Genomic DNA, 25700 nt, shown 5'->3' with positions numbered 1-25700 from the left:
ATTTTTAGCCAATTCCAAGTTGAATCTGGTAGTTGGGGTTGTTAGCTAAAATACTGTCATTAAGAAGCGGCACAACTAATGTGTCTATGTGAGCTGATTTGCGATGTGCACCGCTGGCCCGGCCATTTATTTTTTAATGCACCTTCTCAGATTACTTCACTGCGTGTCGTTCCCAGAGCTGGACTGGGACAAAATATTGGCCCGGGCATTTTGACTAGAGACCGGCCCACCAGGTATTACAGGAAAAGCCATAAAGCCTTTGGATGAAAACAAACGCTGTTGTGACAGTGATGTACAGTCTTGTTGGTATATGTATGATTTCTATTCATTTTATGTCAGATAAAAACTTTGGTTGTAAGATTCAGATAATTATTTAATAACAGCCAGACATTTTAAATGAGAATAAGAAAGTATTTCTTTGTGCCCCCCTTTCCCTGTTAATGCCCTACCTGACCCCCCTGGCAAAACTTTGCTAGACCCCATTTCCGCCGCTTGTATTCGCGATCTCGTTCTTTCGGTCACTACACACAGCTCGTGACCATAGGTGAGGGTAGGGACGTAGATCGACCAGTAAATTGAGAGCTTCGCTTTTACACTCAGCTCTCTCTTCACCACAACAGACCGGTACAGCATCCGCATCACTGCAGCTGCTGCACCAATCCGTCTGTCGATCTCCCACTCCCTTCTCCCATCACTCGTGAACAAGACCTCGAGATACTTAAACTTCTCCACTTGGGGCAGGGTCTTGTCCCTGACCCGGAGTGGGCACTCCACCCTTTTCCGGCTGAGAACTATGGCCTCCGATTTGGAGGTGCTGATTCTCATTCCCACATCTTCACACTCGGCTGCGAACCTTTCCAAGGCAAGCTGGAGGCCATCACCTGATGAAGCCAACAGGACCACATCATCTGTAAAAAGCAGAGATGAGATCCTGAGACCACCGAAGGGAAAGCCCTTCGCCACTTGGCTACGTCTGGAAATTCTGTCCATAAAAATAATGAACAGAATCGGTGACAAAGGGCAGCCCTGGTGCAGCCCATCACCCACCAGAAACAAGTCCGACTTATTGCCAGCTATGCGGACCAAGGTCTTGCAACGGTCGTATAAGGACTGAATGGCCCGTAGCAATGGGCCAGACACCCCATACTCCCAGAGCACCCCCCACAGGACCCCCCGAGGGGCTCTACCACCAAGTAGTTGTTTAACTGCCTCAGTGACCTCGCCCTCAGAGATTGGCGGGTCATCCCCTTTGTCCCCAGACTCTGCTTCCACCACGGAAGACGTGCCAGTGGGATTGAGGAGATCCTCGAAGTATTCCTGCTACCGCCTGACAATTTTCTCAGTTGAAGCCAGCAGCACTCCACCCTCACTACACACAGTGCAGGTAGAACACCGCTTTCCTCTCCTGAGTCGCCCGATGGTTTGCCAGAATCTCTGGCCTGTTGGTACCTATCAGCTGCCTCCGGAGTCCCACAGGCTAACCAAGCCCGGTAGGACTCCTTCTTCAGCTTCGTGGCTACACGACAGGCACCAACTACCTTGCGGCCACAGCTCAGTGCAGCGGCTTCGGCAATGGAGGTGCTGAACATGGTCCATTCAGACTCAATGTCCCCAGTCTCCCTCGGAATGCTGTTGAAGCTCTGCCGGAGGTGTGAGTTGAAGATCTCGCGGACCGGGGCCTCTGCCAGACGTTCCCAGCACGCCCTCACTGTATGTTTGGGCGCGCCAGGTCTGTCCAGCATCCTCCCTCACCACCAGGTGGTGATCAGTTGACAGCTCAGTCCCTCTCTTTACCACAGTGTACAAAACATATGGCCTCAGGTCTGGTGACACAATTACAAAATCAATCATCGACCTGTGGCCTAGAGTGTCCTGGTGCCACGTGCACTTATGGACACTCTTATGTTCAAACATGGTGTTCGTTATGGCCAAACTGTGATTTGCACAGAAGTCCAATTACAAAACCCCGCTCGGGTTCAGATACGGGAGGCCGTTCCTCCCAATTACGCCCTTCCAGGTCTCACTGTCGTTGCCAACATGAGTATTGAAGTCTCCCAGTAGGACAACAGAGTCCCCAGGGGGAGCACCCTCCAGTGCCCCAGGCAGGGACTCCAAGAAGGCTGGGTACGCTGAACTGCCACTTGGCGCATAAGCACAGATGACAGTCAGGACCCATTCCTTAACCCGAAGGCGAAGGGAACAAACCCTCCCATCCACTGGGAGAAACCCCAACATACCTGCAGCAAGCCAAGGGGATACCAAGATACCCACCCGAGCCCGACGCCTCTCACCAGGGGCAACTCCAGACTGAGACAGAGTCCAGCCCCTCTCCAGGAGACTGGTTCCAGAGCCCAGGCCATGCGTTGAGGTGAGCCTGACTATATCTAGCCGGTACCTCTCAACCTCACGCACTAGCTCAGGCTCCTTCCCCACCAGAGATGTGATATTCCATGTCCCAATTGCCAGTCTTGGTAGCCGGGAATCGGTCCGCAAGGACCTCCTCTCCTGGCCGCCTCCCGACATTGCACCTGACCCCTACGATACCTCCTGCGGGCGTTGGGCCTGCAGGAAGATGGGCCCATGTCCCTTTTTTGGGCTGTGCCTGGCCGGGCCCCATGGACTAATGCTCGGCCACCAGATGCTCGCGCTCGGGCACCCTCCCTGGGCCTGACTCCAGGGTGGGCCCCCCAGTAACCCTATCCCGGGCAGGATGAACTGTTCCCTTGATGGTCTTTTCATAGGGTTCTTCTGAATCGCTCTTTGTCTGGTCCCTCACCCAGGACCAATTTGCCATGGGAGACCCTACCAGGGGGCAAAAGCCCCCATACAACATAGCCCCTGGTATCCCTGGGACACACAAACCCCTCCACCACGATAAGGTAGCGATTCACGGAGGGGAGCTCTAATTAAGTTATAACTGTTCTAAGAGTGTAACTTTGAAACTATATTAATTATTTGGGACATGGGAAAAGAACTACACTGGACATCACCCGGTTATATATATATACTGCTTCTGATATCTTGATTGGTAAACAAAATGGACAAAATGGATTGCTTTATTAGCTTTGCAGCTGGAACAGCTTCAACTCTTCTGGGAAGGGTTTCCACAAGTTTTAGGACTGTGTTTATAGGAATTTTAGACCATTCTTTCAAAGTGAATTTGTGAGGTCTTTACAGTCCCGTGGCAGCTTTACTTGGATGCAGCTGCTCGGTCGTGGAAACCCATTCCATCCACCTCTCCATGCATTGTTATTGGGCTAATCTGAAGGCCACATGAAATTTGGAGGTTTCTAGCCACTGACTCTGCAGAAAGTTGGCAACCTCACAGTCTGCTGAACTCGCTCTGCGATTTTACGTAGCCTACCACTTTGTAGCATGGTTGATGTTATTCCTAATCGCTATCACTTTGCTATAATACTACCACTAACAGTTGACTGCGGAATATTTAGTAGCAAGATTTCTGTGTTCTCAGTCTTTCAGGTCATCGTAGTCCAAGGAGCTTGGAAAGAAAAGTGTCTGGACTTCTTTAAGTTGCTTGAAGATGTTTCACCTCTCATCAGAGAAGAGAAATGATGAACTAAAGAAGCTTCTCGGAAATGTCACGACAACTTATTCCACAGGTGGCATTCACTGATCTCCTGAGAGTGAGCCATTCTCTCACAAATAAAGCAGTCTGCATACCTAGGTGTTTGATTTTACACACCTGTAGTCATGGAAGCAATTGGAACACTTGAATTTGATGATTTGGATTTCTGTGGGAATTTTGGCAATACAGTGGTCCCCTCACTATATTGCGGTTCACCTTTCGTGGCCTCGCTGTTTCGCAGAATTTTTTTGTGCAATTTCTTTATTTTTATTTTTTAAAACAACGCTTTGTGTTCTGGGTCCTGATTGGCTGTAGACCATTGCCAGTCAATCTCGTGCTGCGGCTCCTGTACAGTACAGAATGCGTTCAGCTTGTCAAATTTACACAAATCTTTACTAGCAGTGTGACTCTGAAGTGCTGTACTGTATGTTTGTAAGTTTTCTCCCCAACAAGAGAGAAAATTGAAAATGTTCATTTCTGTCTGAGAGAAGTGTATAAAGTGTGTAGTGAGGGGTTTTACAGCCCTAAAACATCTATAATAATAATTTTAGATAAATAAAGTTGCTGATTTCACCTATCGCGGGTTATTTTTAGAACGTAACGTAAACGAGGGACTGCTGTATAGTATATATGACAGTGGGTATTGTCAGGAAAAGGATTGGATAATCTGACTGCTAACTCTTGTGGCCATGGGTGAGATATTGCACAGAAACACATTGGTTTTGCCATTTTAGCCTAAGTTGGATAAAACAAATAAATCCCTACTCAAACCCACAAATCAGTCAAAGCAATTTAGTGTTTTCAATGATCTTTATTAAAGTAAACTCTACACTTTTACTATTGCTTTTATTTTTTTGTCTTTGCACTCTCAATTAGAACCTTTTGCAATCAGCACATATACAACTTTTCAATCGAACTACACTTTTGAGAAATACAAAAATATCACAGTACATTTTCTACTACGTCACCTTCACCTGTGAGGTCCAGAACCAATGAGCCAGTTTCAGAACCACAGCAGCTGCCTGGACTGTGTCAACATGTCTTGAAGTAACAGCACCATGGGCTATGAGCTAACCACATCGAAGAAGAGGGCCACTCAAACACACTGTGTCATAGGTGTCTGGTAACTGTCTTGAAGAGTGTTGGGGCTTAAGTGGACCAGAAAACTGAAAACAAAGAAGATAGCACTTTCCAGAGCAAAACCAAAGCCATGTCTGATTAAGAGAACGTGGTGCCAAAGTAATAGTCTCAGAACATTTGGGTTTTAGATGATTAGCTACACTGTACATGTGTGACAGTGTATACCAAGCATGAGCAGCATATAATTCAGGACCTCGGACAACCTAAAACGCTAAGCTGATATGGTGACTGGTACTGATTACACTGTAATAGATGTCAGTGTAATCTGCAGAGAAAACAAATGTGGTTGGAAGGTGAGACAGCGATGTCTGGGACTTGTCCACTAAAAATGTACATTTGCTGAACCAAATTCCTGGCCTTCAAAAACAGGCACAGGAATAATAAAGCAGACATTTCAGTTTTGTGTGGCTTATTTGGGTTTTTCTGAGTGCGGCCAGAAAGTTTTTCTTTTACACTTCAATCACCCAAACAGTGGTTTTAGTTCTGTTTGGTGCATCAGAACAAGGCAAATGCACTCCATCACTGGACAAACAAAAGGCTTATAAAGGAGTGTTTACACGGTATGTTTGGCTTTTACAATATGGAAAACTTTGGACGAAAAAGGATGTGGGTCAGTCAAATGGACAATGCTGCTTCCAATAGGTCTGCCATCTCCATCCACACTGCTGTATTCTGTGCATTTAAACTAGTCAGTGCTTTAGATGCGGTGAAGAAGGGCTGGATGCGTGATTTTAATATTTATGGTCATGCTATTCTAAATTCTTTTTATTACGTTTTAGTCAGGAGTCTGTTTAGACAGCATTGTAAATTAGATTAAGCAAATCTAGTTTGCTTTAAAGCATTTTTATATTTATATAAAAGATCTATTAAATGTTCTGACAGCTGCTGGAAATCTGGGGATTCCATATTGGAAAACAAACAAACAACTTAGCCCAAATGGGACTGATAAGGTGTTTTGACTGTTGGACAGTGTAGCTCGAGAAGGCCTTGCAGACATTGCTTGCCTAAGCAGTGGTGAGGTGGCCTCTGGTTTTGGTCTGGAGCTGTTCATGTCACTTCTCAGGCAGGCTAAAATGTACAAATGTATCCCACACAACAGAAAAAGCACCTTCAGCATCCCCTCGCTCTCGTCCCATTCCTATTTGCTTACGTGTCATAGCCTATTACAAAGTATCAAAAAAAGATTAAACAAAATACTGAAAAATCCTCACCAATAGGGACAATAAAATGCTTCATATTAAACTTTTTTTTTCTTCTCACAAATCATTGTTTTGTCCCACACTGTAATGATTCATATCCATGGTGACAAGACTCTGGTGAGTGAAGCATCTACCACTACACAGGAATGTTGCAGCATAAAAATAACTCACGCAGTGGTTTCCTTTAAAACAAAACTAAAAACAGAATACAAAACAGTGAAAATGAAGTGAGGATGAGGGGGAGAGATCCCTGTCAGTCTTAAGTTGAGGAGAAATGAAGAAAGGAAGGAGTACACTGGAATTCCACATTTACATAACGATAAACAATGATAAAAGATCAGCCAGGAAGAGCAGGTAAGTGACCAGGCTTCTTCACAACGCTCTGGTGGACAAACACAAAAAACAAAAGTAAGTCTGTGAATTGGGGAATGGGAGTCGATTGCACTGCCTATGTGCGCTTCACTGAGTCCTCGGAGCAGGGAGCGATGGCCCTAACAAAATCACACGTAAGTGTGGTCAGCTCAGTGCAGTGGCAGTAGCTATGCTGGAGGCTGGATGGGACTTCTTGGCCCAGGCTGACGCTGAGCAGATTTAGTCTCCCCGAGTGTGCTGCTCACGGAGAGAAGGTTGCCATCTCCAGGGATATACGCTGCCATAGTTCCTTGGTCTGTTTGCCCCTTTTCAGGTTCTGCAGCACATCGTTAAACTGCATCATACCCACAGGAGTCAGACAGAAAGCACCTCGTGCGCTGCGGATCATGTTGACAAAGTCATCGTAGTCAGCAGGTGTCAGGTGGATGAGCCGGTGGTGAATATGCTGCAGAGAGAAAAGGAGGTGACAATGTAGCCTGAACCTTCCTGTTCAAGTGGAGCTACTCACACATAACACATGCCGGACTACAACAGTGTTTCTATAAAGCTAGGTCACATTCAACCAACTTACAGATGTGCTTAAATGATTTACAACCTAAGTCCAAAAAAACAAAAATGATTTTCTAATCTTATAAACTCAAATATTATTGACAATCGAACAAAAAGAACGTCTCAAATGTTTAAGCTGAGACATGTTACTGACCTGTTGCCATTCAACCTCAATTAGTTTCAAAATGTTCATATAGCTGTTTTCAGCTTTTAGTTGCCCAGTTCATTTTAAATTTGATGACATGAAGATTTTCTCAGTTTAAACATTTGATATGTTTTTGATGCTCTACTGTTAATAAATTATGTCTTTATGAGACTAACAAGTCATTGCGTTCTGTTTGAACTGATATTTTACACAGCATCACAAACTTGTGGAACTGGAGCTGTAAATCTACATAATTGCTCGGTGCAGCCTCCACAACATCTGACAATTAGCTGCTGGGAGGATGTGAGTCACTATGAAGTGGCCGGAAAAAAAATACAGAAAATATGTAAAAAGAAAACTAAAATTGGCAATCGAGCCAGAGGATTATCAGATTCAGGTTATCACAACAGATTCCCAATTGGTCATGTAATAGAAAATTTAAAGTGCTGCAGTGCTTAAGCGTACGCTCAGTTGTGGCATCGTAATGGAAACTTCCACTCAACAGTCTAGAAGTAGCTCAACTCATGTCATCCTCACCAGCTGAAGAAAACATCTTTTGCAGGCGCTGATAACACCAAGGGCATGAAACAGCGCACTCGTTGTAGTGGAGTGTTTGTTAGGTTTCACAGCGAGCCGCGTGAGGTGCTATGATCAGTTTGTTACTTCCTCCCTTTTTGTGAACGTGTAAAGGAGTGGGAGCTCCACTCCCGTCTCAGAGACTGCATGACAGCATCGTGCTCTTGTACTCTCTCTCGTGTGCGTGATAATAAACAGTGTTGATTATAGTAACTGAGTCTGCAGACTTTGTTCATTAAAATCTCCACGACAGTCACTTGGGCCTGTGAACACATGTAGACAAATATTGGCTTTTTACAACAGCTCTATCGTGCTTTTTACTCTCCTTACTGAAAAACTTTGTTTTACTTCATTTGACTGAATTACATTTTTGGCTGTAAAAGATTTTAATTACTTATAAATATGAGACACTTGTGGGAATCAGTCCTGCAGCCCAACCTGTCATCAACCCCATGATGAATGCAGTGGTCCCTCGCTATATCGTGTTTGTTTTTTTTAACAGCGCATTGTGTTCTGCGTCCTGATTGGCTGTAGACCGTGTCACCTGTACAGTACAGAATGCGTTCAGCTTGTCAAATTTACACAAATCTTCGCTAGCAGTGTGAGTCTGAAGTGCTGTATGTTTGTAAGTTTTCTCCCCAACAAACGCAACAATGTCGATGAAACATTTTGCACCGTCAGCGGCAGCTGGGGGTGTCTGGTTTGATCCTATAATACTGGACTTATTTTTCTACGAAGGTTTGAACTTTGAGAGTTTAAACAAGAGAGAAAAGTGTGAAAATGTTCATGCCTGTGTAAGAAAAGTGTATAAAGTGTGTAGTGACGATGTTACAGCCTTAAAACATCTATATTAATTGTAAAAAATAAAGTTGGCTACTTCGCAGATTTCACTTATCGCGGGTTATTTTTAGAACGTAACACCCGCGATAAACGAGGGAGCGCTGTGTTGCGGTGAATATGATGTACCTGCAGATAGGCTTGCTGGCAGCGCTGGACAAGCTGTTGGAAAGCAGGTGTTCGAAGATGGGCATGGATGTGGGCGGGGTTCAGCCTTTGCAAGGCCTCCATGATTAACTCCTGCAGGACAAACGGACTGAGGACGCCTTTTGCTGCTCCAACACAGAACTGGTACACGTAGTTGACTCCTGGCAGGACGGAAAGAGTGAGAGAAAAGTCTGCCTTGAGCCATGTAGACAGGAAGGAGTAACAGTGATTAAGATGGAGGTAGGAGTGATCCAGGGATTGCTGCCTGACTCCTACCTCTGTCTTAATCAGATTTGCATTAAACTTCAGCCAACACACAGATCATCTATAAAATTTCAAATAATAAATCAACTGTGGAAGAGATTAAAAAAAACGAGACAGATTACAATTTAACTGAAAATGACCATGGAGCGGTTAATCCCGTTATCTCTTGAAATGCTCTTAAAGCAGTCTAAAGAGGAAAGCTTATAGCTAAGCCAGCATCAATTAAAACAGCTAAAAAGGAAACAGGACTAACTGTCTGAAACTGAATGACATGTGACGCTTCATGATTTAATTTGATCCTTTTGCTACGTCAGGAAGAGGAAGCTGTGGATTGCAGTGAAGCCTGTTTATTTGTCGTCATGGTTGGGTCGTCAGGCATATGAATGGTTACAGCATCAGTGCCAGAGATACCGGCAGGATGAACAAACTAATCCGCAGAGCTGAAAGCATCATTGGTCAGAATCTGCAGGCGTTCCAGTCGGTGAGGGACAGGAGGTCACTGAGCTAACTGCTCGCCATCACGGAGAACCCATCACACCAAAGTCCACTCCACATGTCGAGAGCTCCTTCTCCCTCAGGCCGATTCACACTTCCTGCCACTCTCTATAAAACTGCACACTAACTGTTTTTCTGTGGCAGAGTCCACACATAGTTATCGGTCTTACCCTTTCTTCTTTTTCATATAGTTTAGTAACACAGTTTGCACTCCTCTCTGGCACAGTGTCAGTCTTACTTCATTTTTACTTTTGTTTTCCCCCCATTATTGCATATGTAACATCTTTGCACTCTTACAGTATAAGGCCCCCATTATGCACCTGTGGCACTTTTATTCAAGTTGGTTGCTTATTAAATGTAAACTGAACTCTTTCTATTCTTTATTTCCTTATCCCTTATGGGATCATCATTCCCATCCATCTGCCACAGAGAGTTCAGGCTATGTTGAAAAATAACGATGGTCATAATTTTACAATCTCTGTTCTCATAGACTTTATTTCCATTGATTTTTCCAAATGTTTCAATACATTGTTGCATCTATTTGCCATTTCCCAGCAAAATGCAAAGAAATAATGGATGGCTTAAGACCTAGAACATTACTATATAATTGAAGGCTTTACTTTTTTGTATTTTTTTCTTCAAAATTGGCTTCTGTAGCAACAATTTCTTTTATTATCTTACTTCCTCGATTTCAAACAGAATGCAAATATGTGTCCAGGTCAGTGCAGTGTATTTGGTAAAGTCTCACCTAGCCTGGCAGCAAGTCCCAGCAACCATTTGACGTCCTCAGTATAAGGAGGGCTCCTGGAGAAGTTGTTGGGATGGTCATTGTGAGCCCTTCTGCCCAACATCTCTAATGCCAACATGCCTTTACAGACGACAAGGAATACATATTGGTTATTAATGCAGACTACTTAGACTAACATATAACCAGAGAACATAAACTACTCACCAACTCTATAAGCAGAATGCAAGTAGTGCAGGCCTTGTTGGCTAATGGGCTGGCTGTGCTGCTCATCTTCTGCTGGGAAAGGACTGCTGACCAAGGAGCCAGGCTGAGAGGACAGAGAGGGCAGAGATGCTCCCTGGATGGCCTGGATGGTGGGGCCAGGGTGAACACCACCAACTACAACATTTTAACAGACACAGGACATTGGTTAGCAATGACAACATACAATTGTTGTGAAAAGTTTACATTCACTAATCAAGGGCATGAAAGTATCTTCAGTGGCTTTAAAACCCCCAAAGGTTTATTTTAGGTTTTCTCCAATTCACACATGCTCAAATACATACATATAGTCAAGTTGTTTAATACGTGGTGCTGAAGGTTCTGCGACAGTCTGAACAGTCCAAAGAACTTAAACTAAGAAGGAGGATAAGGATTTAAACAAGGAAAGTCTTTTGGAGCTATTTCTAAACAACTGCAGATTCTAAGATAATCAGCTCAAACACGTTATTCAGGTCTAGAAGAAGACACTGCCATGGACCAAGACGGGGAACCAAGGAAGAGGCCCTCTGACTGAATTTGTAACTGTCCACACGGACAAGCTAAAAAAGAGCAGTTCAAAGTTTAAAGTCCCAGATTAACCTTGACATTCATGCTTCTGATGAGTAAACTTCTGACCACAACTGCATGCAAACTCGTCCATGTAACAATGTAACAATTACCAGCAAAAAAAAAGGTTTAATTCAGAAGAATTAGCAACTGCCGATCTTAAACACAAAGTAGTCCCGACCTGCTACAGTGGTGCTGAGTGGCAGACCAGCCTCGGTGTGGTAGGGGTGGACAGCAATTTGAGTCATGGACGGTACAGGAACACCAGGGAAGGTGACAGCCGTGGCTGCCATTGATGGCTGGGGGCCAGTGGCCACTGAGAATGGATACTGGGCACCAATGAATGCTGGGTGCATTCCCTGAAGCAGTTAAGCAAACATGCACAGTTACAAGTACAAGACAATAAAAACTAGGAATTAACGAGATGCACATATGAAAAAAACCAATACTACTACTAATAGTTGTGAAAACATTTGTGATACGCACTTATTCATAAACAGCACTGGATATAAGAAGCGTCTCTTTGTCTGACATTAGGAGGAGCTGTACAAGCTTTTCCAGTTGCTATAAAAGCCGTCAGTATCTCTAATGATGAAACTGTTAGGCAAGTTTGAAGATCTCGCATGTAAAGCAATGTGCAAAAGTATTGAAGTAGCCCTCATCTCTTTAAGTTTTGCTACCAAGGAGCCAAACAACTTAACAAAGTAAGCAATAAAAGAAAAAACTAATAACGCGTAATCCAAAAAGTTACTGGCTATGAGATCATTCGTGCTGTGCTTCTTTTTTCTTTGTGTGTGTGCGCGTTTGTTTGTCATTGTCAGGTAATTTAATTTGCCTTACATTAAATATATAGGGGTCAAAAACTTGAAGCAACAAACCATATTTGATATTTCTGGAACAGTACCAGGAAAAAAGCATGTATGTGTGTGTCTGTCTATCTGCTGTATGTGCTGTATTTCTTCAGTGTGTCGATTTGTTCTCATCCTGGTTTTTGTTTCTCCGTTCAAGTGTAAATGTCTTTCAGCTTGCTTTATGGGGTGTTCCCTTTGAATTTAACCGCTTGCAATAAAATATTTTTAGAGAAGAATATAAAAGACAATGAAAAACATAGTTGAGTCCATACTATCTAAAACGATCCAAAATGAACTCTGACCTGTGGATATGCAGCCCCAGACACAGGGAAGACGGTGGGCCGGGGGACATGCTGCAGAGGGTGCCCTAGGTATTGGGGCGTGCAGACGGTGGGGAGATGGGCCTGGATAGTGGTGTATGGGTGGAGGCCCGGGGTGTGGGGGTGAGCCATAGCCTGGCCAGGCATAGCGTGGGATTGGTAAATGGTGGACCCTACAGAGATAACTGGCACGACAGCGGCCGCAGTGACGGAAGCTGTGACTGTTGCTACGCCTGGAGACTCCATGTTGGCTCCACTGTCAAGAACCACACCACAGTTGGACTCTGGAGGCCTCCTGCCCGAACCGCCGTTTGCCCCACATCGGCCGGATGTTTCCCGTTGTTGGCTCGATCCTCCACCTACTGACTGCTCATACAACCAGTACCACTGGTGAGCCACCTCAAACAGAACCTCGGGGTAGACACCTCCACCCTTAGCTGCTTCCTCTACTGCCATGCAGGCCTTCTCCAGCATGACATTATCCTAGAGGAAAGCAGGACAGAGAGGAAGTGAGATGAGGAAGCAAAACGATTTAAATTTACTCTTGGAAACATGGGCTACGTAATATTGCTGCTTTGGTTTAAGGTTACGGCAGTCTGCCATGAGCCACTTTCACAGTAATGTTCCTCATAACTCAGATATTCCCACAAAACAAGCCACACCAGATATTTTATGTGCAGGATTTGACGTCACAAGACACATAAACCATGAAGTAACATTTTTTGTTAAGGTTATATTTGATAGTTACTTTGATAATTCGAGAAACCACAACATAAATCCAAAAGATGTAATATGACTGCTAAGGAAACAACATTGAAACTGACTTGAATTGCACCTCGACAAACCCAGTTAAAAAAAATGTAAACAAAAACAGAAGGCAATGATTTTTGAAATCATAAAAAAAACAATATTTTACTCACATTAAAAAGCAGAAAACATCGTTTAAAATGAGAAAATGTTACAAAAATATGAACTTCTTTTGAATTTGGTGGCAACAAAAAAGTTGAAACAGGGCCATTTTTTCCTCACAGTATCATCATCCTACATTACATTGTTAATCACAGCACCATATCGATGACTGCTGTCATGCTTTACTGCTGTATAAATGAAACTCAATTGGATCCCCTCTTTTTTTTAAACAAGTCTGTAAATATCTGAGAACTGATGAGAGCAGAAGCTGGATTTTCTGATTGTTGTACCATTCTTTAAGCAGTGGATCCAGGGGCTGCATGTGCCACCCTAAAATAATCTCTTGCCACCCCCCTAGTGCCAACTAGTTTTGTATATGACAATGTACAAAACTAGTTGGCACTAGTTTTGTACATTGTTAATGCTAACAAGCTAGCATTAACATTTTGAGCCTAGCTACAATTAATATTGAATATAAATTCCAGTACTGAATATATTGCATAGTGTCGTCGTCCCCCCCCACACTACTATAAAATGTTTTCGCCCATAGAGCAGACCAGTTTTATTTCTTGTTGTCAGTAGCAACTGATGCCTATGATGGTGCCAGAGCACATTGTGAATCAACACCACGGGCGGTTGATTGTTACACTCTGGAAACGCAACAAAGGTGCGTGTTCTTATCTCTCAGGCCGGTGCCTCCAAATCACATGACCAATTTAAGATGACATAGCGACAAGCTGCAGCCGCGATGAGTCTCAAATTCAACTTATGTTGAAAGTTCAGACTTCAAACTATATGCCAGTTTTTAAATTCTATTGAAGTGATGTGCTGGTCCAAATCTGGGAGGAGATCCAGGACCTGCTGTCTCGTTAAGAGTACGCCCCTTTGTTGTCCGGCATGAATACAACCATCGGGGGTCCATACAAACTATAGAGCATCGTTTTGAGTTAAACAATCCTGCCACATCATTTGTTCACTTTGATATTTGATAACTTTCATTTCTATCAAACAATATGACATCCTTTTGTTCAATAGACACGATCCAGTTCATATCATATTGCTGATAAAGTGCTTTGAGTGCTCTGAGAGAATAGATACGTGCTGCATAAGAATCAGTCTATTTAGCATCTACCACCCATGATAAAATGACCGCAAACAAGAAGTATGGCAAAGGAAAGGAACAGTTAATGACCCCATAGGGTAACACATCCTCTTTCACTGGTGGAGGGAACGACATGCATGGGCATGTATGCCTGCCTGTTGAACGGCCTCACTTGTGTTTAATGATGATGAGTACTGATAGAAGGATCGGGATAAATCCTGAAGGGTACAGGGATATATGCTTCTTATTTCTACACCGTTTTCTCTAACCAACATTCACACACATTCATACTCCGATGGATGCTTCAGAGAGCAACTTGGCAATGCACAACGATATTTGGCAATGCAGACTGAGGGATTGAACCACCAACCTCATCAGCCTCATGTGCTCCACCTCCTCAGCTGATTTCTGTGAGTTTACTCTGTGTTTTTGCTGCTATCCTCCTGTCACTTTTGCAGAGATGAACTCTTAAACATTGGACAGTCATGTCTGTATTTTTTCCCCTGGTTTTCATAGATCATGACTCATCAAACTATGTCAGCACGCCTCACTCCCATCTATACACCTGGTGAACATCCGATCACTGGCATATAAAATGAGTGAACTTGTAAAAAACTCCTCTTCGGATGCCAGACTTCAGGGTTTTCCCCCCCAGTGGACTAAAGCGTGGAGCTCTCAGGAAAAACAAGAAGTGGTGGAATCTGCTTCTAAATCAGCAAAGGCCAGTGTGCTGTCACACTCTGAGGAAAGTGACGTAGCCCTCGCCTGGAGTCTTTCTTTATGAACTACAAACCTTTTTATTTACAGAGGGAATTCTCTTCATTCATTGTGGTCGGTGTTTACATCCCACCACAAGCCTGTGAGGCTCAAAATCAGCTTGTTGACCAGATAGCCAACAAGGAGAAAAAAACATCTTGCCTGATCATTATTTGTAGGGATTTTTACTAGGGATGCACCGATACCGATACTGGTATCTGGTATCAGGGCCGATACTGTAAAATGTGTGTGTACTCATACTCGTAAAAGTTAACCGATACCATGAACCGATACCAACTTATTTCATTAATCAGAGGGTGGCTGGTCCTTTTTGTTGTAGTTTTTTAGATTGGCCACTAGGGGGCCAATTATTATTGGACACTCTTCAATAATTTAAAGGTTTAATTTATTCTCAAACCTAATTTGTATTTATTTTATTCCAAACAGAAGTGTTTATTTATTATTCTGAAAGCTCGAGACAGTGCCAATAGTTCAGTGATATTTTGTTAAATTACAATGTGGAGACTCTGCAATAATTTAACAGAAGTGCTTATTTTTCACTTGAAATTTTTTTGTGGTCATTTTTATTAAGATTTTATTTTTTATCGGCAGAGAATAAAATAAAACCTGTCTTCCAATTAATTGCATTTGTGTGTGTGTGTGTGTGTGGTACAAGTATCGGTTTTTGTACTCTGTATCGGCAAGTACTCAGATCCAAGTATCGGTATCATATCGGTTTGAAAAAATTGGTATCGTTGCATCCCTAATTTTTACAGTGCAAACCTCACCCATGAACTTCCAAAATGCAGACCACAGATTAAGTGTTCCACCAGGGATGCTAAACTACTAGACCACCCTGTGTGCTGTTCCCTGTGCAGCTCATGGACTCTGATCACTGTCTGCTTCACCTTATAGCTGCTTACAGAAAGAACGTCTAAGCCTGAAATTAAAACCATGAAGAAATGGACTGACCATTAACCATTAAATGGTCTAAAGATGGCTGTCTAGAAATGGTTGCAATTTCTAATCACTTAATGCAATTAATGAAAATCAAATTAAAGTTAAAAAACAATTCTGTAATTGTCTAAAATAGTTATGGATCTGTGTTCATGTTAATCAGTATAATCTGTCCCTTTTAAATAAACAAGTTATAACAGTTAAAATTAGTAACAGTAACTTATAATCTTGCCAGTCTGTTTACGAGACATGCCTTAAACCTTTAGTGGAAAGTTACTGTGCAAACCCCCTCCCACAGTACCTGCTCTTTACACTGCACCAAAGCTCTTTGGATCTCATTAGGATTGAGGGCATGAGCATGAGGCAAGCAGCTCAAGGCCAGCTCTGCTGCTGCCCGAACCATGTTGGGGTCCCTTGCTCGCGATGCTCGGTCCGCGAGGGATGCCACCTCTGGAGGGGTCAGGTGACCGTCCCAACATTCCACCAAGATGTTGAGGGCAGCACTGCCGATTTCCATGGCTTGGCCTGAAAACAAAAAAAGGACACAGGAGGAAAAGTAAGTGACTAACGTGGGCCATTAAACGTGGGCCATTATCTTTTTCCTTCAGCCACACTTCTGCTCACCCGTGATCCAGGACACGTGGGAGGAATAGGTCCTGGACAACCAGTTAGGTGAAACGAAATTGTGGAGGCCAAGAGCATACAGGCCGATCTCAAAGGCACATAGGTGCAGGTTTCTATGTGGACCTTGGTGCCCCCCACTGGCTGAGGGCTGAGTGAAAATGGAGGTGGAGGAGTTTCCTCCAGCTTTGATCAGCACAGTCTTAGCCAGTTCAAAGTAAAAGTGAGCTGCTGCTTCTGAGGGCTGATTGGGGACATGGGGGGCGTGACACTCAGGACGTCGTCCTTTGTACCTAAACAAAGAATTTATGACAAATTAATTAATTAAAATACATACACAAACTGTGGATTTCCACTATGTAACCAAAGCTCTTTACTTCTTTAATTTTATTTTGTAGTAGTATTAAATCTATAGGGCAGTATGAGTTTTTTGATCCCGTCCATCAATGTGTACATTACACAAATATGTAAGACTGCTTTTTTGCATTTGCGCAATAACACTCAAGAACTAGTTTATCGCTCCCTGAAAAGCTTACAGTTGATCCAAAACTCTGTAGTGAGAGTACTGACAGGGATTAGAAAGAGAGAGCATAATTATGGCTTCATTGGCTCCCTGTTCAATCCAGAATCACATTTAAAATGCTTCTCCTCGTATACAAGCTCTTGAATAATATGAGACCCATATTATCTTAAAGACCTCATACTACTGCATACCCTCAAAAGAGCGTTTACTTTTTAGATTAGACTTAAAACTTTCCTTTTTGCTAAAGCATACAGTTAGGGCTGGATCAGGTGAGCCTTAGTCCTAGGCTGCTGGGGGCTTCCCATGATGCACTGGGCATTTCTTGTGTTTAATCATTAGTTATTATTAATCTCTGACTCTCTTCCTCGTGTTGTCCAGTCTTCCTCCCCTTACTTCTAACTGGCAGGCAGCTGAACATCCATTTCTCTGTATTATCTGTCTACCTTAGAATATAAAGTGCCTTGAGTCAACTTCTGCTGTGATTTGGCACTACATAAATAAAACTGGATTGAATTTAATAATAATTTGATCCAAAAAATGTCAAATTTGGATTAATCACTCCATCTAACCTGTTGTCATAGAGCTTCAGTCCACTTTTTGTGTAATCTGGCATACCTCAGCCATTTCTACCAGTTTCCCTTCCTTAGAAACTGTTTCTTGACAGCCACCATAACTCACTAAGACCAGTGAACAGTACATAGACCAACTGGAGGGCTAAATGCATCCCTCGGATCTTGTGTCAGCTCCTTTCTGGACCTTTCTTTTTCTTATTTCTTATGGATCATCCTTCTGTAGATATTTTTAGGCCCCATCTTCTTTTGTGCACCAACTTTCCTCAATTAAAAAAAACACAAACAAACCCCCACTGCCCAGCATGACTACATATGCAGAGTTTTTGCCTGATAGCTTGTATTGGTGCTTTTCAGAGATTCAACTAAAGAAATGCAAAGCTTTAGTTATCTTTTCCATACTTCTCATATTCAGTATGCACCCAATATAAACATGTGTGAGTTTACCTGCTTGTGTCCGTGCTCTTGGCTCTGGCCCCACCTCCTGCTCTGCGAGAGCCACTGGAGGAGGAGGAGCCTAAAGAATCAGATGATGAACTACTGATGCTGTCACTGTCCTGACCCCGCCCCCAAGATGCTGCTGCCCAGCCGCTCCGCATTGGCCGCCGGCTGAGAGTAGGAGAACTGTCTGAGGTGGTCTCTGGAGCACTGCTATCAATACTCGCCATACCTGTCGAAAAAAAATCAACATCCAGTCCTGTTTGATGTGTATGTATACACATATGAACATATACATACATATACATATATACATATATATTAGGGGTGCAACAATACTCGTATCGATATTAAACCGTTCGATACAGTGCTTTCGGTTCGGTACGCATATGTATCGAACAATACAAAATTTGTAATTTATTTATCAACTTTCCTTCTGACGATGCTGTCTGTGTTGAGAGCTCAGTGGATCTGCGTTCGACTACTTCGCCTAGGCTGCACTGTCGAGCACAGATCCACTGAGCGCAGCGCAAGCTAGCAAGACCGAAGCTAAGCTCGTTGCAACATGGCAACTGCCTCAACGCTACCCAAACCTCCCCCAACCTCATTCAGATCTGGTGTTTGGAACTATTTTGGTCTTCATGTGACGTATGACCCTGAAGGTAAGCGCATCATGGACTAAAGTAAAACAGTATGTCGGATGTGCCACGCAATGCTCAATTACATTGGTGGGAACTAGTGTGTTAGCGCAGTTAGCTCGTTAACGTGTTGACGCTGTCTGGCCCCACGCACGGGGCGATCCGCGGTAGCTCGTTAACGGAGATTTGCCGTGTTGTGGCGTTAACGTCATTTCAGATTAACGCTGACAGCACCAGTGGGAACACAACGAATATGACTGCACATTTACACCGACATCATCCTCGTGCAAAGACAAGTGGAAGCAGACAAAAACAAGCAGCATGCTGCAAACTTTACCCGAGTCATTTAGACAGCCGTTAGCACATGATTCTCCTTATGGGGACCTGATATGTTTAATGTTTAAAAAGGCATGAACATTTTTTGTTGTTGATTTTTGTGTACCGTTGCACCCCTAATAAATATATATATATATATATATATATATATATATATATATATATATATATATATATATATATATATATATATATTTCAGTATATCTATATCTATCTATATATCTATATCTATATATTTCAGTATATCTATATCTACTGAAATATATATCTACTGAAATATATATCTACTGAAATATATATCTACTGAAATATATATATATATATATATATATATATATATATATATATATATATATATATATATATATATATATATATATATTTATTTATTTATTTATTTATTTATATTTCAGTAAGGTTTAAGGCCTGAAAAAAGTGCCACTTATACATATTAAATAGGGCAATAATCAAAAGTACCCATGTCATAAAGCAACATTTCTTCTGAACAAATGAAAGCAGTATTCAGCAGTAGTATAAAAGTATAGATAATAACAGCAGTCTTAATAATAGTAACACTGTACCAGTGTGTTTTTTCTTCTGCCGTACAGGTGAGCCCCAGCAGCGTTGGCTATATCCACAGCGTGCTCCCAGTGCCAACCGACTGGGCACTGTGGCCTCCTTAAACGAAGTGATGTCATTCTGCTGGTCACTTGAAGATGAAGGCCCATCTGAAAAAGCGAGGACAGATCATGAGATCTCTTTACACACACATGCACGCGCACACGGCCGGGGAACAGTTGAACATTTTGATGTGGTAGAAGCAGAAAAAGGTTTTTAGCAAGTTCAGGACAGCAAACAGCCACAGATCTCCATTCCCCACCACACACTCTCATTCACTCTGACACATGGTCCTGAGTAACACTCATCCTTCAGGAAACGCAAACCTGACTGTGTACAACGTCCAAATGCCACCACTGAACTCCACTGAAGTCTTCTGTACTACACTCAAGCCACCTGGTAACTACACAGCCTCATTTTTACTGTGTGCTTTTTATTCATTTTGTTATTTAGATTTCAGTCTTTCTGTTCCGTTATTCATATTTAGACTTTGTTATGTATACCATGGTTTATGTTATTTATATTACTGTTTTTTTATCCATATTTCTTGGGTAGTAGTCGGGTGGAGCACCCACAGATCTGTTGTATATGTACAATGACAAAGGGCTCTTCTATTCCATTCTAAGTTTGCCAAGGACCAAATTATGATGCTAAGATGGTTAGAATATCTCCAAAACTGCAGCTCTTGTGGGGGGTTCCTGGTCTGCAGTGGTCCAATCAGAAGTGGTCCAAGGAAGGAACAGTGGTGGACGAGCAACCAGCGACCTAACTGCTGAAAGAGTTTGCTGAAAGAGTTTGCTGGTTCTGATAGACAGGTGCCAGAATACACCGTACAAAGACAAGTAAGTATGTGCTGGTCTGTGTGTGTGTGTGTGTGTGTGTGAAATGCACGCAGCACTCGTTTACAGCTTTTATACTTTATTTTTAATATAGTTATAGTGAACATGCGGAAAAACCTAAAACTATACGATGACATTTATTTGAAATATGTTTGAAATTCAGTAATAAAAAGTCCAAGTGGATGTTTGTGCCTGGAGAATGACAAGAACACACAGGTGGACACCGAGACGTGGTAGTGGGGTTCTCACCATGCTCCCTGGTCTCAGCGGCACTCTCCCCTGCTGTGTTATTTGGCACCGGGTTCAGATCAGCCTGAGGAGCCACCCCCTCTCCGCCAATTGTCAGAGCAGAGGAAGAGCTCGAGGATGAAGCCACCAAAGTAGATGCTGAGGAAGATGACGTAGCATGTTTGGAGACCACTCCTGTGGCCCCACCCACCCCACTGTGGCTGGAGGATGTATGTTTGGATGGACTACGCTGACTGCCAGCTGCTGGCTTGCTTGAGTAGAAGGAGCTTAGAGTTTGGGGCTTGTGGGTCTGACTCTCTCTGTCCAATAGCTTATCCAATATCTGAGCATGGAGGGTGGACAGGAAAGAGAGAACACATTGACACAGAGAGTAAGAAAACACTTACACTTTGCATACACCCTACAACAGAAATCCACAATCAGAAAAATCTGAGATGGTGTGTTCAATCAATGTACTTGGTTAAAGCACATCTTTACATACTTATATCTAGTTGTGTGAACATATTATCTGGTGATCGTCACAATTTACTCCAAGGAAAAACCTTACCTACCTTATACAAGTAGAACCTTGTGATGACTGATTCTTATTTAGCACTTTTCTACTACAAGCGCTCTATACAACACGCCAGATTCACCCATTCACTCAAGCACTGTCTGCCATTTAAGTGCTACCATTAGCAACTTGGGGTTAATATCTTGCTCCGGATATTTGGCATGCAGACTAAGGGGAGCCAGGGATTGAACCACCACCCTTTAGATCAGTGAGCTGGTCTAGCTCCTGAGCCAATGTTATTGTAACCAAAAAAGATGTACATCTAACATTCTTTGTGCTAATTAATTGCCTAATATCATTATCAGAGAAAGAAAGAAGAGATGAGAATTCTTTTGATGAGTGTCGAAGGGTATCAGACACCTGAGAATGGAAATATCCTGTTAAACTTGTTAGCAAAGTAACCAACTGTCTGACTGACCATCTATAGCTCTCCTCCATGGACGACTCTTCTTTTTCAGGTTTTTTTTTTAGATAGCTGCCATCTCTCTTCCTCGGGTATTCTCTGCTAAACTTTTAATTCTACCACTTTTCCCAGAGTTAGAGTTATAGGTACACGAATATCTGACAGTTCAAGTCGAGGCAGGATCCATCCAGAGGTGGGTGGACCTGACATCTGTGAAACAGCCGAGCTGTACAGCGTCCTAACACAAAACATTTACTTTCACATTCTGGCCCGTCAGTGTATTTAAGTCAAACAATAAAGGCCCTTTCACTAGTGCTGCCACAAACGATTATTTTGATAGTCGACTAGTCACCGATTATTTTTGCGATTAGTCGACTAATCAGATCATCATCCATTGGACGTAAAACGTACAGCTTATTGCACCAGCAGCATCTGCTCTTATATAACTATCATTAGTTTACAGCTTTAAGTGTTTAAGGTATGTGCTAACTAAAAATAAAGACAAGATGGTAGTTTAATTTTTAAGAAATCTGCAGGTTGTTTCGGTGAAGTTTAATAAACTCCTTGCTATCTAAAATATAACAGGACACTGGAGTAAATTCTCCAGCATCTCACACTTCTGATAATCAGCTGTCTGCTTTATGTTTATTCAGCTGTGTAAAAACTATAATTTTAATCTCAGCCAAACCGATTTACTCAGGAACAAATAAAATACTAAAAAAACCAAACAATAACATTTTTAAGTTATCTAAGTGACTTATATATCATGTTTAACCTGAGTAGTGAAAGACGGCGGTGGGTTTGAAAACGATTTGCCGGGAGTCCGGTGTTCTCACGGCTCTAGTGAGCCTAGCCCCCGGCTAGCTATCGAGCTAGTGGCTAACAGACGTCTCCGAAAACGTCGGAGCGCTTTTGAAAATATGTGGTGTCTTGATAAACTGAGCAGATATTTGAGGTTTACATAGCTACATTCTCGCCTGAAAATATGTTAAACGTTTATTTTGTGACCCAGAAAGAATAATAAGAGTAATATTAAAACTAACTAGCTGCCGCCATTGTTGGAAACTGAGCTGAGGTGCGCTATGAATTCTGGGACACAGCTTCTTCTTCTTCGGGGTTTAACGGCAGCTGGCATCCTTGTACATGCAGTGCTGCCATCTTCTGTTTCAGTCCGTTATTACACTCTTAAATCCTACTACTTATTCCTGCGTCTTTTGGGATCTCACAAAGCTTCAAACGAGGCGTCGACCATTAAATCAGTCGTCGACGATTTTGATAGTCGACGTAATCGTGACTAGTCGACTAATCGTGGCAGCCCTACCTTTCACATAGAATGCGGCATGTGCCACGCTGACCGCCAACTAGAGTGAGAACCCAAACTTTGCACATGCGCTCTGCTTGTACGCCATTTTTTTGCAGCTGCTCTACATGTACTAGATGCACCTACTTCTTATCATTTCCTGGTCATTTTAAAACATTTATCTCTCTGACTTTCTATCCTCCATGAGAGTTTGTGTTGTATTATGTTCAAATGTTTAATTACAAAAAATAAAAATGTATCGCTCATTCATTGAAGAAGAAAGCTTTGTAACTTTCCCACCTGTGAACACTGTGTCGTTTCCACCGCACTGCTTTCCTTCCGAGGTCCACTAAGTCATTGAAAAGGCTGTGGAGGTCCCTACATGCATGTTAACCTGTGTCAGTGTTTACCGGACTCAGATAAGCAAAGTGAAGCTTTCCTTCACTGTGCAAGAAATAGACATGAATGTGTTTCAGAGAGCAGCTCCTGTGTGAAAGGCCTGTGTTACGTGCTTAAAAGCACTCACTCACTTTTTTACACAATTTGAGCAGTTAGTATTTTGCCCAAGGAAACTTGGACGTTCAAACAGAAGGAGCTGGGGATCGAACCACTCACCTTTTAATTAGTATCGTCTTTTCCAGTTACATCCAGTTACTGGTCAATGAATTACTTTGCACTATTTTCTTTATGTGTTTAAAAAAATGTATTAAATGAATAAACTGGCCTGTTACAGTCAAATTCTGTGACTGTAACATGTACATGTTCTGAAATACTATAATGTAGCTGTTACCTTCTTGAGCTTGCTCTGGTCGTCCTTATAGGTGATCATGAGAGCGAGGGCCAGGTCACCCTTCACTCGTCGAGTTCCTTCACATAGCAGAGGATGCTCTGCCTCGCTGACTGTGGTTTTCATGCCTGCAGTCACAGAGGGTGGACACAAAACAAAGGTTACAATTGAACATTTGTGAGAAATAGTGAGCAGGAAAATAAGTAGTGAGGATGGAGAAGAAGATACTGATGAACACTGAGAGGAACGAAACCAATCAATTGGTGAATAAATTTACCAAGTGCAGCAACAGCAGCCTCAAAACCCAGCTCCTCATCTCCAGGCATCTCATTGTTGCGGTTGCGGCTCGGTGGACGGGAACCCGTTGGAGACACAACTGCACAAAACAGTATGGAGAAAAGTGAAAGGGACATAAATTCAGTCAATCTCCCTTAAAATTCCTCAGTCTGTTCCTAAAAAGACAAAATGAGCTTCTTCAACGTTCAGTACACTACAAATAAAGCTGGTGGCCAAGAGATGTTCACTTCATATTACACAGAAAAAGGCAATTTAACAGAATACTTAGAATTCTTTAGTCTTGTATTATTTATTTTAATTTTATCGTATTTGAATCAAGCTAAAAATCCTGTTTAAGCGATTAACAATTTCCCATAATTTCTGTGTCCATCGCAACTGTCAAATAAAGGCAAAAAAGCTGAATACATGTAATAAAACTAAAACCTTAGTATAAGGATTTGATTTAGACTTTTAAGAAAATATCTGATCTTCTTTGGGCAAGCAGCCATGAGACAATGGCATGGTTGTGTTTACATCCTAAACATATATGACAAGAAAACTAGAATTGCTTTGACTGTTTCAAGTGAAACACATGAAAACCACCATTAAAATTAAGATTACCGGTGCATACCTGGGGTACACAGTACATCGAAGATGAAGCTGGCCAACATGAGAGGTAGCACAGGTCTGTAATCACAAAAGTTTCCATCCCGGAGCTGCTCTGCTCGCTCTCTGATGGCGGACATCTCTATCAGACCCAGAGGGATCTTCTTCAACAGAGCAACCACCTCTGACTCCTGGTAGGCCAGCTTCACCTGATTAGTCCAGACACATGCATTAGTGCATATGATACATTTACATAAATATATATCCCTTTTGTTTTAAAAGCTAAACTTTGTAAGTTAATTTGGTCCCAATGTTGATGAGAATTTTCCCCAAAACAAGCTCGGAGTACAAGATCCATAGAGGCTGGGGTCTATCACACCAGGCAAGACCCCAGGTGCAGGCTGTGTAAAGATGCCCCAGAGACAATCCAGCACATAACAGCAGGGTGCAAGATGCTAGCAGGCAAGGCGTACATGGAACGCCATAACCAAGTGGCCGGCATAGTGTACAGGAACATCTGTGCTGAGTATAACCTGGAAGTCCAGAGGTCAAAATGGGAGACGTCCCCAAGGGTGGTGGAGAATGACCGAGCTAAGATCCTGTGGGACTTCCAGATACAGACGGACAAAATGGTGATGGCTAACCAACCGGACATAGTGGTGGTAGACAAACATGAGAAGACGGCCGTAGTGATCGATGTAGCGGTTCCGAATGACAGCAACATCAGGAAGAAGGAACATGAGAAGCTCGAGAAATACCAAGGGCTCAGAGAAGAGCTCGAGAGGATGTGGAGGGTGAAGGTGACGGTGGTCCCCGTGGTAATCAGAGCACTCGGTGCAGTGACTCCCAAGCTAGGCGAGTGGCTCCAGCAGATCCCGGGAACAACATCGGAGATCTCTGTCCAGAAGAGCGCAGTCCTAAGAACAGCTAAGATACTGCGAAGTTGTGGCGAGCGCAGTACATTTTGCTGTGGTCTGCTGGAGGCGTGGCACTGGAGCTGGTGACACCAACTGACTGAATAATGTCAAGTAGCTGCAGACTGCACGTTTGAAGCTGTGGTAGAAAGGACATCACTGAACACTGTCAGTTGCCACCTATAATCCTGACTACCCTCTGCTGCCAGAGGAGCACGCTCTCTAACAGACTGATTCACCTCCACGAACAAGGTGGCCAGACAGAGGAG

The 25700-nt window shown here is 42.8% G+C and overlaps 1 protein-coding gene across 2 annotated transcripts in view; it reads right to left on the bottom strand.

The window, feature by feature from the left end:
• Positions 1–4377: 4377 nt before the first annotated feature.
• zswim8 (zinc finger, SWIM-type containing 8) overlaps positions 4378–25700 on the bottom strand; it is a 41192-nt gene continuing 19869 nt past the window's right edge. For both annotated transcript variants that reach the window (XM_087837439.1, XM_087837440.1), the window contains exons 14-27: positions 24543–24726; positions 23913–24011; positions 23639–23763; positions 20593–20914; positions 19468–19614; positions 17921–18143; positions 16385–16674; positions 16062–16285; positions 12019–12519; positions 11047–11224; positions 10263–10436; positions 10059–10178; positions 8534–8712; positions 4378–6742 (exon numbers count right to left, since the gene is read on the bottom strand). In XM_087837439.1, the coding sequence (XP_087693565.1) occupies positions 6539–6742; positions 8534–8712; positions 10059–10178; positions 10263–10436; positions 11047–11224; positions 12019–12519; positions 16062–16285; positions 16385–16674; positions 17921–18143; positions 19468–19614; positions 20593–20914; positions 23639–23763; positions 23913–24011; positions 24543–24726 (2970 nt within the window). In that variant the 3' untranslated portion in view covers positions 4378–6538. The remainder of the gene's footprint in view (positions 6743–8533; positions 8713–10058; positions 10179–10262; positions 10437–11046; positions 11225–12018; positions 12520–16061; positions 16286–16384; positions 16675–17920; positions 18144–19467; positions 19615–20592; positions 20915–23638; positions 23764–23912; positions 24012–24542; positions 24727–25700) is intronic.

Source organism: Neolamprologus brichardi, unplaced genomic scaffold, assembly GCF_056152115.1.
Source record: "Neolamprologus brichardi isolate AB-2024 unplaced genomic scaffold, ASM5615211v1 NODE_ptg000033l+_length_6344489_cov_1, whole genome shotgun sequence".
Taxonomy (NCBI): Eukaryota; Metazoa; Chordata; class Actinopteri; order Cichliformes; family Cichlidae; genus Neolamprologus; species Neolamprologus brichardi.
The sequence above is the reverse complement of the archived record's forward strand: the minus strand, read 5'-3'. Positions and strand labels throughout refer to the sequence as shown.